Source organism: Maniola jurtina, chromosome 3 (assembly GCF_905333055.1).
Source record: "Maniola jurtina chromosome 3, ilManJurt1.1, whole genome shotgun sequence".
NCBI lineage: Eukaryota > Metazoa > Arthropoda > Insecta > Lepidoptera > Nymphalidae > Maniola > Maniola jurtina.
This window is the reverse complement of record NC_060031.1, coordinates 441,317-454,666: the sequence shown is the minus strand read 5'-3', so window position 1 is coordinate 454,666 and position 13,350 is coordinate 441,317. Positions and strand designations below refer to the sequence as shown.

Sequence of the window (13,350 nt, the reverse complement as noted above, 5' to 3'; positions counted from 1 at the left end):
GTTGGCGACCTGGCTCTTAATAACTATAATCCAAACTTATCCTAAACATGCGATTTCCCGCTTTGCTAAACGTAGGTTAACTTATACACAGTTAACCTAAAAACTATGAATGAGACTTTTTCATTCATTCAATCATCTTCCAATCTCTATAGGCCAGTGAAATAGTGCCGAATATGCCAAAACCGCGTTGCAACGTTTCTAAATCTCGGTGGTTGTTAAATCAGGATGGACACAGCGTCGGGCAGCATCCGCGGCTCGGAGCCGACGTCGCCCACTTCGCCCGCGTCGCCCGACTCGCGCGCCGCCCTGCCGCCGCCCACGCCGCTGGCGCTGCACCACGCGCTCTACAGCTTGCACCACGCCTCCAACCTCACTGCACCTTGTCAGTATTACCATTTACCACATCAATAGTCTTCATATAGTCGGTCGATGGAGACGTCTAGACTGAGTAGTTACGCGAGATGACAAGGACGAGCTGGGAGAGGTATATACCGACTGGTAGAATTTGGCAGAACTCAGATTACTCGTTCGGGTTTGCAGGTGCTCCAACTGTATCAGTGGATCAATGGGCTGACGTCAAAATCACCAATCTTACTCTGAACTGTTAGTGTTACCACAGAATACTTAATACTATCTTACAGGTACATTCGTGTGAATGATTAGGAATTTGAGTCGATTATTATGAATTTTCATCTAAAATAACCTAATCTTTTCGATTCCTAGCCAACGTTGAACAAGACCGGACGAGTCCTGCACCGAGCTGGATGACTGGGGCCAGTTGGAATGCTTTCGGCAATTCGGGGTCAAACTGGGGCACGAGCGGGCCGTGGGGGGCGGATAATGTCCCGTGGGGGGTCGAAGGGGACATCTGGACGAACGTCAGCGGCCGAGGGGCTCCGGGGCTTGTGGACTCTGAAGCTTTAATCGCTGTGGAACTCTGCCTCGTGAAGGGCGATGGCGATTCGGAAGATTTGCGGATAGCCAATATATTGTTCAACAATTTGGATGTGATAGGTGAGTTTCGAAATATAGTGAAATCAAATTGTGTACCTTTATCCGATACTACCTATTTTAGTATACCGAAATTTAGTAAGTTATGTAGTATTAATTTAGTATCTAGTTGTTGGGAATTAGTAATGCTGTGTTCTTTAATTATGTGGCTTAAAAATTACCAAACAAAACGAACAGTAAAATTATTTTGTTATATTCCGCGAAATCATATAAATCTGTCTGTTACGGCAAATTATAGTGAACTAAGCCTGTTGTTCTTTAGACTCCCGCAAAGTAACGCCTGTTTCACAATTGATGATGTGTGGCACAATTTACAAATAAATGTTTTTTCTATCTTTTTTCTTCTTTTTCTTTCCAATTGCTATCAGCCAACCAGGAGACTATAGTGGAGCTGATCGGGTTTGCGCACCGCGTGGCGGGCGGAGGGCTGCGGCGCGCACCACCCGCGCCTGCCCCCGCGCCCGCCGCGCCCCTCGGCGCCAGCCTGCTGTCCATGCCGGCTGCGGATGATGACGTCAAGGTACGACAGCGATCCTGTACTAAACTACACCCTCCGACAACCACGACATAGTACATTTCTGTACAGATCGGAATTAAAGTATCTGATGGCTGAGTAGTATTGGCAGGACGAGGCGAAGCTGACTACTTTCTAAGTGATGTGAGTAAGGGTGAGGCGCCAGCCGAGTCTTTCGGCCTAGACTTGTATAATAATTTTCTTTTATTTATGAGAAAACAATAAACAAATGAGTTCAAGAAAAGTTATATTGCTGTTTGTTCAGTTCGATAACGATAGTAAATTGAATAATAATAAACATCATATGTATCTAAATACACATTAGGCGTCAAAAATTACTTTGAAATAATTAAAATGAAACTTTCCGAGCAAATAAATCGAAAAGCCATAGCAAAAAGATTTGTGTTTGTTACGCCAGCGCGTGCGCACCGAGATCACGTTCGACTTCCACCGGCTCGGTATTCTCCTGCTGCGTGCGAGTGTGCGTGGAGGCAACGTCGTCGCCAACAAGATCGCCACTGCCACCGTCGGCGACGCTCGAATACAAGCTACGCTCGGTAACTACTACATCTACCTGCATGACCTGCCGTTCGTTCTGTGTTTCAAATAAGATTGGACTCTGAGTCGAAATTTTTATGGGACCATCTCGCAGACTTTCCCTATGAGTAAAGTTTCTCAGATCAGTTCAGAAAACTCAAAAAAGTAGGACTTTCCCTATTGAGTAAATTTTCTCAGATCAGTTCAGAAATCTCAGAAAAGTAGTACTTTCGCTATTGAGTAAACTTTCTCAAATCAGTTCAGAAATCTCAGAAAAATAGGACTTTCCCTATTGAATAAACTTTCTCAAATCAGTTCAGAAATCTCAGAAAAATCGGTGTGCGTATAAAAATATCAGTGACATAAGTGTAATTATCACATGTGTATTACTTTGTACATATTTGGCTACTGGTCCAGTCAAGTACTTTCACCGAAAAATGCGTAGAATCTTCAGTTCTCCCAAGGCTTGAATTTTTTTCTCTATGTTATTGTATAACAGATGGAGAGCGTATAGAAGTGGGCGGGTCTTTGGGCGGTGTACAAGTGGTGTCGGTGTCTGAGCGTGCGGGCATACACTCGCGCGTGCTGGCGGCGGGGCGCGCGCCCTCGGCACCGGCGCAGCACCCCGCCGCGCACGACGCCTCCGCTGACGACAAGGCGCTGCTGTTCACCATCTCCCGTACTGTGCGACCGCCCACCGCCGACGATTACTCGCGTAAGTGTAAACAGGGTGATAGTTCCTAGTTAAAGTAAATCCCTGCGACCCACGGTCTTTTGAAGGAGTCTTGCCATACAACATGGATCTCCCCATTTGCAACATCCTCCAAAGATGTAAACGTAGACCTCTATTCAGGATTTTCGAAAATCCACTCTAGCGAAAACTAGACGGGTTGGCTAGTCAGACACAACAGCTATCCGTTTTTCACGGAATAAAATTTCTTCCCAATTCATACGGCAAAACTGCTTAAAGAACCTATTCCGTCCGTTTTGCGATAAAAACCCTGGTCTTTGGAAAGGGTAAAACTGCACAGACGATATCATGGCTTGACTGACTGATAGCGATCTATAAAAATTTTTTTTTGTCCATGTTGAAAAGATGTTTTGTGATACGAAATGTGAGCTTTAAGCTATTGGTCAAATCATAATTCAACCCTTCAGCGGCATTTGTAAAATGAAATGCTTGTAAATTCCTGCAGCAACGGGAAATCCAACGCACGACATGACCGAAGCGGGGGACGTGGTGGAGGTGACTGCGTCCGTGCGCGTGGCCAGCGTGTGGTACACGCACTCCGGCCCCCTGTTGCGGGAGCTGCAGTCTTGCGTAGCGGAGTTCCAGCAGTACCTCGCCAACCTGGCGCGCTCCATCCGGGCCGCTGCGGCGGATATGGCCATCGGACTTGTTCATCCTAGGTACATTCATTTTAGTGTTATTCTACATTATATCTGCCCCAAATTCCTTAATTCAAATCTCAATCATTTTATGGTCAATTTTTAAAATATTTCTATTAATAAATCCTGAGCTTCAGATCAGATTTGTGAGCTTTCGGGATTGAGTAGCTGGAGTGATACCAGCAAACCAGAGTTCCTTTGGCAATAGGATTGGATCAGGTTGAAAAACTTTTCATAAAAGGGGACCGTCCTTTTCTAACCCGTGACTTTAACTACTATCTGACTCTAACGTTCTCAGAGGTGAGAGTCTGTACTCGAACCCCAAGCTGTCCCAATCGACGGAAGGCGTGTCGCCGCGGCGCCGCACCACCAGCGCTGGTTGTTCGCTGGATGAACCCGACCGGGATACGCGCCAAATTATTCTCAGGTAAGTTTTTTTCGTCATCATAATTTTCTCGCTGGATTCACTATATGGTGACAGCGGTTGACCATCATGCTCTGGTGTTTCTGGTTTGGTAGCTCAAGACACCACGGTGGCGCGACCGGTAGCGTCGCCATGATGTTCTAGTGAGATATTGGTTTCAGAGTCCTATCGCTGCGCACCGATCAGCAGTGCGTGAACACAAACATGAATTAGATTGCACCCCGTGGTTTCCTCGCACGATAAATAGTGGAGCTCGTCTTCGTGAATTGAACTAAGCATAAAAATCGGTATTTTCCATCCAGCGTGAGCGTGGAGCTGGAGTCGCCAGTGGTGGTTCTGCCGCGCGCGGCGCGCAGCACGCAGGTATTCGTGGCGCACCTGGGCCGCATGAGCCTGGCCAACCGGCCGGGCGCGCCGCAGCGGACCCTCTACCGCGTCCGCGTGCGGGATATCTCACTCGTATCCGTACGTATTATCAATGTTAGCTTAAGAGTGCTCTCCGTGATCGCTCCGATGCTAAATGGCTTTGCCGGTAGGATGGTAACTAGCCGCGACAGAAGCCTCCCACCGGACCAGAACAACGCTCCTCTCCACCTCTCATGGCCTCACCAACCTCTGGGTTATATGGGCCAAATCGCGGGAGAGCCCCCCCGTTCTTGCTCTGATCTTGTTTCCCAGGGACGCTTTCTTGACTCCCTACAAGTTGTTTATATCATTCCTTGTCTGTTTAGTCTTACTCCCCTTACTAAGGCAGACGTTCACTACACGCAGATCCCTGCGTGCTAAGCGGTCCGAAACCTCTCTTAAACACCTGCTGGTCCACGATCACAGTGCCAAGCTGTTCCGCCTAGTGTACCATCGGTGCGCGAACTCGCGTAGCTTCCTGAAGCTTTCCGCCGAAGCAACGAGATTCTGGTAGAAGGCTGGACCCTGTTCCTCACGAACGACCCCGTCCAGCAGGGCGCGCCGGAGTTCCTCGTACGCAGGAGGTCCTTGTAGACCAGACCAGACCAAAGACAATTTAGAAATTACAAATTCCCAAACACCCCCTGCCAGGAATCTACCTACCGTTTATAAGACCACAGCACTCGTCACTGCGCCAGGCTAGTCGTCGTCCGAATTAAGTTGTAGAGACTTCCGTAAAGTAGCGCCTGTTTCTACCCAATATCTGTCCCACAGCTGGACGTGGGCGAGAAGCTGCGCACACAGCAGCTGTCGGCCGCGACGGACAACATGGCAGACATCTACGACGCGGCGCGTGGCCTGCCCGTGCTGCACGACACTGCGCTGCAGCTCGCCGTCTCTTTCGACGAGCTCGATGATGGACCACAGGTACTTAAAAATAGTCTCCACGGTCGCTCCAAGTCGAGCGTGAGCGCATGTTCTGTAGCTGGCTACCGGACGATCCTAAGGCGCGTTTGGTGTGGACGTGCCGCGCGCAAACCAAACGCACATGTTGGAGCGCGCGCTGACGCTGGCGCTCAAATCAACTATTGGTATTACGTTATTATTTTCAAATTCAGTTTAGCCCCCTGCCATCTTAGACTGCATCAGCACTTGCCACTAAGTGAGATTGCAGTCAGGGGCTAACTTGTATCTAAATAAAAAAACGATCGTAACACATTTGAAATTAGTATCAAGTGCTTTAAGGTCGTTAGTTTTGCAATTTTGTTGTTTTGACATGGTTTATTTACGAACGAAATTGCCTCGATTGGCTTAAAATATTCACTTGCTCCAATTTATGGCACCTTGATATGTATGCCGAAAATTCTTCTGCCGATTTTGAAAGCACTGAGAAGGCTAAGTTCCACTGAGAAGAGTCATTGTAAAAGCTCATTCGAGAAACGTTACATGTGACTTGTCCCTGTTTCTACACAGTGCACCGTAGACGGCAAGGTGGTGGGCGGCTTGCACGTGACCGCCAGTCGCGAGCAGTACGAGCAGCTGCTGGAGACGCTGCACTGGCTCGGCGACTCCGCCCCCGCCGACGTCACCGACGGCCCTTCGCCCGCCGCCCCTGCGCCTGCGCCGCCCGAGGTATGCCTCCAATTATTTATTACTTACTTATGAAATTGGATAAAACTTAGTCGATTTTTAACATTGACATTTTCAACATAATTATTTCCTAAAATTGAGGAGATTCTAATTGCTGGCAGCCTTTATTCTACACTACGCCCCCCGTGTTAATGTCACTCAAGTACCAAAAGATCCTTGTCAGACTAGGGTGCGGTGTGAAGTAATGTTGGTTGTCACTCGTCAGACGGCGTCGGTGGTGGAGCCCGCGGTGCCGGTGCTGCGGCTGGACCCCGCGCTGCGCGCCGCGCTGCTGGCCGTGCCGCCGCCCGCACCACGCGCGCCGCCGCCGCACACGCACACGCCGCTCACTGGTAACCTCAATTGCCATATTCTTGTTACAGTACTAGGGTTCACAACTAAGGCACCTCATGCTCTACACGGCTACGACCACGGGCAATGGCCGCAGTCAGTTCGTAATGGGTTATAATACAGCAGGTGAAGTGTTGTAACCCATTACGCATCGCGCATTTGACTGTAACGACCGGCCAGCTTTACCCGGTCGCTGCAGCTACTGGCCAAGCTTCGTCAAGGAAATCAAAACCTATGGAGTAATTTCCGTTGACTTAGTATCATGAAAGACAGGTATCAATGTCTTAGCGCACAAGTAAAGGGAGAATACGAAAGCCGTAATTTGTGGTAAAAAATTAAAGTGTTATTTTTCGGTTGATGGTACGGAACTCGTTGTGTACGAATCCGACTCGCATTTGACCGGTTTATTATGTAGATTTACATATTGCAGTAGGTAAACGAGCTGTAGTAAAATAATTAGTGTGAACAGTGACGTTCGAGCTGGCCAACTTCACGGTGGAGCTGCGCGCGGACCTCGGCGCGGGCGAGCGCAGCCTGGTCGCGCTCACCTTCCGCGAGTTCTGTCTGCGGCGAGACCACTTGCATCCTCACGAGTCCACGTTGCAGGTACGATCAGAATTCGAGTAGCAATTCTGAGAAACTATTACATAAAAACTAATACTTACAATCATGCAATTAATGAATAAATCTAATCTAAATCTAAAAACCTTACTTATGACCTTTTTCTCTAAACACATCACACACACCTAATGCATGTGCATAACCGTGCCACGCGAATATGATCAAGGTGCTAAACGACTTAAGGCCTGTGACTGTACAGTGTGCCCATCAGACATCTCCATTCCATTATACTCTTAGTATTACCAGCTCGATAAAAGGTTTTTTCAGAAAACCTATTCTTAAAATAAACTTTACCAGTTGACTGACGGATGGGTTTGAACATAAAAATCACGCTGTAGTTCATAATAGTAAAAACAAAACAGTAATTTTTTTCTGTTTTACTTTCAAGCTGGCTGCGTGCGAGAGAGACGGAGCGACTTTTCATGACACTTGCGCTTACTCCACAAGCGCAATGTGTGAATGTATTGTAGTGCTAGCTCTTGTTATCACGGCTATATGATCATAGGTGTCCCTGCACTCCATCACGATGGAGGACCTGACCAAGGAGCCGGACTCGAAGCACCGCATGCTGATGGTGTCCCACACGCCTCCCATGCCGCCCAAGGCCGTGTTCGTGTCCAAGTCCTGCCCCGACTTTGTCACGGAGTTCCCGCTCCACGGCTCCACGGCCAGCTCCCTGCCCTGCTCGCGGCCGCTGTCCACCTCGCTGCCGACGCAGCTCAACGGCGTGGAGAGAACCGCCGACAGGGAGGTACGTAAATATCTTGCCGTTATCTAGACCGATAAACGTCTACTGCTACACGAAGGTTTTTTGCAGTGATCTCCAAAAAACAAATACTATTTTGTGCCATATGTATCCAGATTCCAGCAGTCCCGAAGGTGATAGAGGCGAAAAATCTGATTCAAATTCAAATAGTGCTTGCTGAGTAAACCTAACCTAAGTCTCCAATCTGTCCCCGCAGTACAAGAGGAGCGTGGACGAGAAGTCGGAGGTGAACTGCCCCACGCCGCCCTGCTCGCCGGCGCGCGGCCCGGAGCTGGACAACTTGGTGTGGGTGTCCGTGCACACCAGGCACCCCACACATCCACACTTCAGCGACCAGTACAATAAGGTCTACATTGATTTATTATAGCCTGATGTGTCTGAATTTTGGGCAAAGGCCTCCCTTTCAACTAAGTAACTCATCCCGGTTTGTTATTGGGCGCACTTATCATACCCACAACAGGAAACCTGGGTCCCTTAATTATGGCAAGAAATGTAAGTTAAATTGTCGTTAACTACAATTAAACACATTTGCACAAGTTACGTTTGGTATTTATGACACTGTTGTTGTTACAATTATTCTGAAATTATGAAAATACAAGTTTTTGTGAATTTTTTGTACTTTATCACCTTATTTGGTATTTGGTACTTCGCCTTAGAATCAAATGACACTTTCAAAAAAGGATAAAATACCCTATTCTGTATTGTAAACAATAAAATAACTTGTATAAGAAGAAACTTTTTTGACAGTTGATATGACGTAAGTGTGATGTGCTTAGGTGTCGAAACTGACAAAGGTGGAGTTCAACTGTCTGAAGCTGGTGCTCAGTATCGACAGCTGGGTGGCGGTGCTGGACTTCTTCGGCGTGGCGGCCGACGAGCCCGACCACCCCTCGCCTTCCGCTAACATGACCAATACCAGTAACTATACACTTTACACTTCTTTTCTGTTCGTAAGAGTGGCCAAACCCTTTTCATTTTGACAGGCAACTCGTGCTCAGCAGGAAGCCAGCGATTGATTCAAATTCAAAGTGTTTTTATTCAATTAGACTTTTACAAGTGCTTTTGAATCGTCAAAAAATCTACCACTGGTTCGGAATGCCGCTCCCACCGAGAAGAACCAACAAGAAACTCGGCGGTTGCTCATTTTAAGTATACAAGCAATTGCAGCGCCGTGTAGTGCTGGAGCGAGTCAAATCCAAGCTTTTTTGTCATTTAGATAATCTTCGATTGTATAATAAGCTTTTTTCAGGTGCATACTTTTAACAGATTTATTAAACTTGTGTAAAGGCAAGTCTAAAATTGACTGTGGAATTTTATTATAAAATATTACACTCATTCCCACAAATGACTTTCCCACTTTCCTGAGGCGGAGCGTAGGATATGCGAGCCTATTACGGTTTCTAGTTTATCGGTCATGGAAATCACCGATTTTTTTGTAACTAAGAATGTTTTGTCGTACAAAAATTATATTAGTGTAAATATATTGAGAAGCTACTGTAAGAATACCTATTTCCTTAAATTTCTCTCGTAGGGAATCGCGCGGTTTTAAATTATAGATTGCGCGTATCGCCCTTTTTTGTAACACAAATTTTTTTCCAATATCTGCCGCTTTACCCCATAGCAAGATTCCGTAAGACATAATACTGTGAAATAGGCAAAATATACAATTTTTGCAGTTTCCACGTCAGTTATCTGTCGAATCTTTCTAACAGCGTAAGCAGCAGAGCTGAGTTTGCCAGCAAGTGTTGATATATGGGCGTTCCATTGAAGCTTTGCATCTAAAGTTATCCCCAGGAACATGGTGGTCTCTTTTACTTATCATTAAATTAAAATCATTTGCCCTTGGTTTTGGGCAATGCGAATTCGACACACTTTGTTTTCTTTGCATTTAAAAGCAAATTGTTAACAGTAAACCAATGAGTGACCTGCGATATGGTTTTGGATTTACATCGTCAAAATTATTCTCATTTCTATCGACTTTAAAAATCAAAGACGTATCATCAGCAATTAGTACAATATCGCAAGTATTTTGGACAAAATATGCTAAATCGTTTATATATACCAAAAACATGAAGAGAACTAGGATAGAGCCTTGAGAAACACCCATTAGTGAGGCTGATCCGGATGACATTTGCAAGTGGGCCTCAGGCCGAGTCTATAGAGCACACTTTGACTTTGCTCAGACTTAAGACACTGTTAAAACGAGACAGCGTTATACCGTTGGCATAAATCTGTCTCGTTTTACCTTAAGTTAAGCAAAGTCAAAGTGCGCTCTGTAGATTTCAACCTTGCTGTCCAAATTCTTAGCTGTAGCTTTGTTTAAGGTTCGACAGCATCAAACAACGAAGAGGAATCGAGAACAACCGTTGAATCAGGCGCCACAGAGCTAGAAATGAACGTCCGTTCACTTTCCGTGGTGGTAGTCGGAGCACGCGGCGACGCGTGCCGTGCTCTAGTCTCCCGCGTGCGGGTTAGAGTAAGGGACGAAGCGCCGGGAAGAGACGTGCGCGCTACGCTGGGTGCACTTGCTCTGTCGGATCTGGCGCCGCGAGCCGTGCTCTGGCGAGAACGACTGAGGATGCGGACTACACATGCTTTGGATATACATTATGAAAGGTATAATGGGGCTATTTTCATTTCAAGGTTGTCTTTACTGTTCTATATCTGCAGAAAAAAAGAACCCTTATAGAATCACTTCGTTGTCTGTCTGTTGTCTGTCAAAACCTTATTGGGTACTTCCCGTTGACCTAAAATCATGAAAGGCAAGTAAGGGGGAAAATCCATAAATCGTGAATTTTGGTTACATCATAAAAAAGTGTTTTTCTTGTACGGATGTATGGAACCCTTCGCGTGCGATGGGTTCGCACGCGAAGGGTTCCATACTAGCAATTTGACTAGTTTTTCTACTAAGCATTCATGTGAGCGAGTGTCTGTAAAATATATGTCGATTTTTGTCATCTGAACATAATTTATTTATTTATTTGTTCATAATGTACACTGTCTTTACAGGGAGTCCTAATATGCGTCAATGTATTCTAAGCTAACTTATGCCTACTAAAAATGATTATGATTGATGGGTGCAGGCTAAGCCCAGCGGAAGCGGCGGCGGCGGGGCACGAGACGCGCCTGTCGCTGGAGATGGGGCCGGTGACGTACGTGCACACGCGCCGCTTCGTGCTGGAGCTGCAGGCCTTCGCGAGGGACTTTAGCCTGCTGCGGCGCGTCATCGCGCAGGCGAGGCGGAAGGTGATGAACAGTAGACTCGACAATCGTAAGGACGATGCAGAATAGTTGCGGCCTCAACTCTCTCTGAAAAGGGCTTAAACAAGTAGTCCATGACACCTGTGAGAACACGCTTGGACAGAGTACTCGGCATCGAAGCCGTGCAGGCTTCGAAGCCTGACAGACTTCAGTTGGTTGAGATGACACCACAACTTGTAGTAGTCGGGTTTTAGGCTGAAATGTATAGAGCGCCTTTTAGTAATTAGACTTATACACTGTTAAAACGAGATAGATGTATGCCAGCTATATAACGCTGTCTAGTTTTGACAGTGGCTTAAGTCTGAGCAAAGTCAAAATGCGCTCTATAGATTTCAGCCTTAGTGCTGTTTGACTTTATTTTGCTTAATGAGCAGTTTTTCAGTTTGAAAGCGTGAAGATGCTGCTTATTTAGATGTCTATAGCGCTGGTATTGTCCACCCGGCTTGCGGTGTTCAAGCGACACTAAGACATTCTTCTTAATATATTTTGTCTTCAAGGTGAGCAGTGCAGCGCCAGATTCGTCGCAACTGCAACGCATGAAGCTGAGCGTCCGCTGCGAGGCGCCCATCATCGTGCTGCCCGTGTCGAGCCGCAGCCGCTCCGCGCTGGCCGCGGAGCTGCAGCTGCTGGTGCTCGACAACTGCTTCAAGCGCGCCGGAGATCCCGGCACCGTCAGCAAGCTGCAAGATTCCACTATTGGTAAGTATTGGAGAACTAGAGAAACTGACAGCTCAACGGGTTGTGAAGCTGAAGAAGCAATGGACACATAGTTCGAAAAACCGATAGAAGTTCGGGTCTCAAGGTGCGATCAAGGGCCGACCTCGCACTAAAAAGCGCAGCGTTAGGATACTTCACACTAGGTGGACCGATGACGTCAAACGAGTCGCAGAGAGCCGGTGGATTTAGGCGGTGGAAAACTCTGCAAAGAGATCCAGCAGTGGACGTGTAACAGTATATGATGATGGTGATGACGCTTGCTATCTGATATATTGACTTTTCTATCGGGTCAAAAATGTGATTTGTCCTCTTATCGACCCGTAGTGGAGCGCGAAGTGTTGGACGTGCGCACGGTGCGTGCCAAGGGGCTGTCGCTGTGGTGCGCGCGCGCGGCGCGGGGCGGCGCGTCGGGCGGCGCGCGGTTGCGGCGCCGAGGCGCGCCGCTGCTGCCCGCGCCCGCCGAGCTCACGCTACAGCTGGAGAAGAACTGCGCCGACACGCACAACGGTAACCCACTTATTACACGCTCTTTAAAGTTAAAAAAAAAAACATTTATTTCCATGTAATACAGCTAGTGTTTGTTATGCAGTATTCCACGCAACTTTGTCACTAAGGAATTCATCAAAAATCGTTATAAATGTTTACCCAGTGCCAGAAATGACGGTGCACGGTCGCCTCGCAACACTGCAGGCATCGCTCGACGCGGCGCAGTATCGCCTCGTGCGGGGAGTCCTCACTCACAACCTGGCCGAACCCTGCGCCGAGCTGCTGGAGCCGCCTCTCCCCACGCTGCCGCAAGTACCGCCAGCGCCGTGCCAGGTGTGGACGACCTGGTCGTTGCAACTGGACCTTCAAGATGTGTGTGTGGAGATGAGAGGCTCGAGAGGCGCTCCGCCATTGGCCTGCATAAACTTTATCAAGTCAAGGCTACTGCTTGAAACATACTCGGATCTGTCGCAGGATATTGATTTAGTTTCACAGGTAACTGAGGAATCCACGACTGCAAAAATACGTAACTTTCTTACTCTATAAATACAGGATCTGTACTATTTAATAGATTTCATCTCTGGACATTACTCGGGCAGACTTGTATTGTCTGCACCAGTAATTCCATTGTCATTGGAGCACAGAAGGGTTGCTCTCGATTTTTCTATATTCCAGAGTTTTGAGTTTTGCTCAGCATACGTCAGGTTTTAATTGACATTTTCTATCCATAATTTATTCAACGACAGCCACCAAGATCGTGCCAAAACCTGGACTTTTTTTTTGTAACTTTTTATATGGTGTACTGAATGTTAATAAAACAGTATTTCCAGTATGGAGCTGTCGAAGAATTCATACAGCGTAGGATATGTTTGACAGGAGATCCTAGTGAGCGACATGCGCTACGCCGCCGAGCCGGCCAACCGACGCGGCAACGTGTTCAGCCACATCGTGCAGCCCATGCCCGACCATCGACACAGCGTCCAAGCTGAAGTGCATGCTAGGTGAGACCGCGTTTCATTTCATTCCACACGCCACAGTCTTGCGCCGCTTGAATCCAGCGGCTCCCTGCGACGTATCCGCTGCGCTTTCCGGTGTCGTCGCTGTCGCGCGTTGGGATCCCAACGTCTGTCGGTTTGTTCGAACTATGTGTCTTGGCCATTGCCACTTCAGTTTCGCAACCTGTTGAGCTATATCGGTTATTCTGGGTCTCTTACGGATCTCGTCATGTCTGTTTTGATC

At 47.4% G+C, this 13,350-nt stretch overlaps 1 protein-coding gene and 1 long non-coding RNA gene across 5 annotated transcripts in view; one reads left to right on the top strand and one right to left on the bottom strand.

Annotated features, from left to right (window-relative positions):
- LOC123881039 (vacuolar protein sorting-associated protein 13D) overlaps positions 1 to 13,350 on the top strand; it is a 59,965-nt gene that overhangs the window by 18,038 nt on the left and 28,577 nt on the right. For 3 of the 4 annotated variants that reach the window (XR_006799399.1, XM_045929566.1, XM_045929565.1), the window contains exons 17-37: positions 225 to 382; positions 724 to 1,014; positions 1,380 to 1,531; positions 1,944 to 2,082; positions 2,562 to 2,777; positions 3,259 to 3,472; positions 3,750 to 3,878; positions 4,178 to 4,340; positions 5,055 to 5,207; positions 5,754 to 5,912; positions 6,136 to 6,262; positions 6,730 to 6,866; positions 7,387 to 7,632; positions 7,844 to 7,993; positions 8,424 to 8,565; positions 9,972 to 10,263; positions 10,731 to 10,893; positions 11,406 to 11,607; positions 11,950 to 12,132; positions 12,275 to 12,606; positions 12,988 to 13,112. Coding sequence is in view for 3 of the 4 variants with exons in the window: in XM_045929566.1 (XP_045785522.1) it covers positions 225 to 382; positions 724 to 1,014; positions 1,380 to 1,531; positions 1,944 to 2,082; positions 2,562 to 2,777; positions 3,259 to 3,472; positions 3,750 to 3,878; positions 4,178 to 4,340; positions 5,055 to 5,207; positions 5,754 to 5,912; positions 6,136 to 6,262; positions 6,730 to 6,866; positions 7,387 to 7,632; positions 7,844 to 7,993; positions 8,424 to 8,565; positions 9,972 to 10,263; positions 10,731 to 10,893; positions 11,406 to 11,607; positions 11,950 to 12,132; positions 12,275 to 12,606; positions 12,988 to 13,112 (3,873 nt within the window). In the remaining variant the exon portion in view is untranslated. The remainder of the gene's footprint in view (positions 1 to 224; positions 383 to 723; positions 1,015 to 1,379; positions 1,532 to 1,943; positions 2,083 to 2,561; positions 2,778 to 3,258; positions 3,473 to 3,749; positions 3,879 to 4,177; positions 4,341 to 5,054; positions 5,208 to 5,753; positions 5,913 to 6,135; positions 6,263 to 6,729; positions 6,867 to 7,386; positions 7,633 to 7,843; positions 7,994 to 8,423; positions 8,566 to 9,971; positions 10,264 to 10,730; positions 10,894 to 11,405; positions 11,608 to 11,949; positions 12,133 to 12,274; positions 12,607 to 12,987; positions 13,113 to 13,350) is intronic. The other variant, XM_045929567.1, reaches the window with a different exon arrangement.
- LOC123881079 overlaps positions 5,223 to 13,350 on the bottom strand; it is a 283,317-nt gene continuing 275,189 nt past the window's right edge. Inside the window, exon 3 of the long non-coding RNA XR_006799404.1 lies at positions 5,223 to 5,259. This is a non-coding gene — a long non-coding RNA (uncharacterized LOC123881079). The remainder of the gene's footprint in view (positions 5,260 to 13,350) is intronic.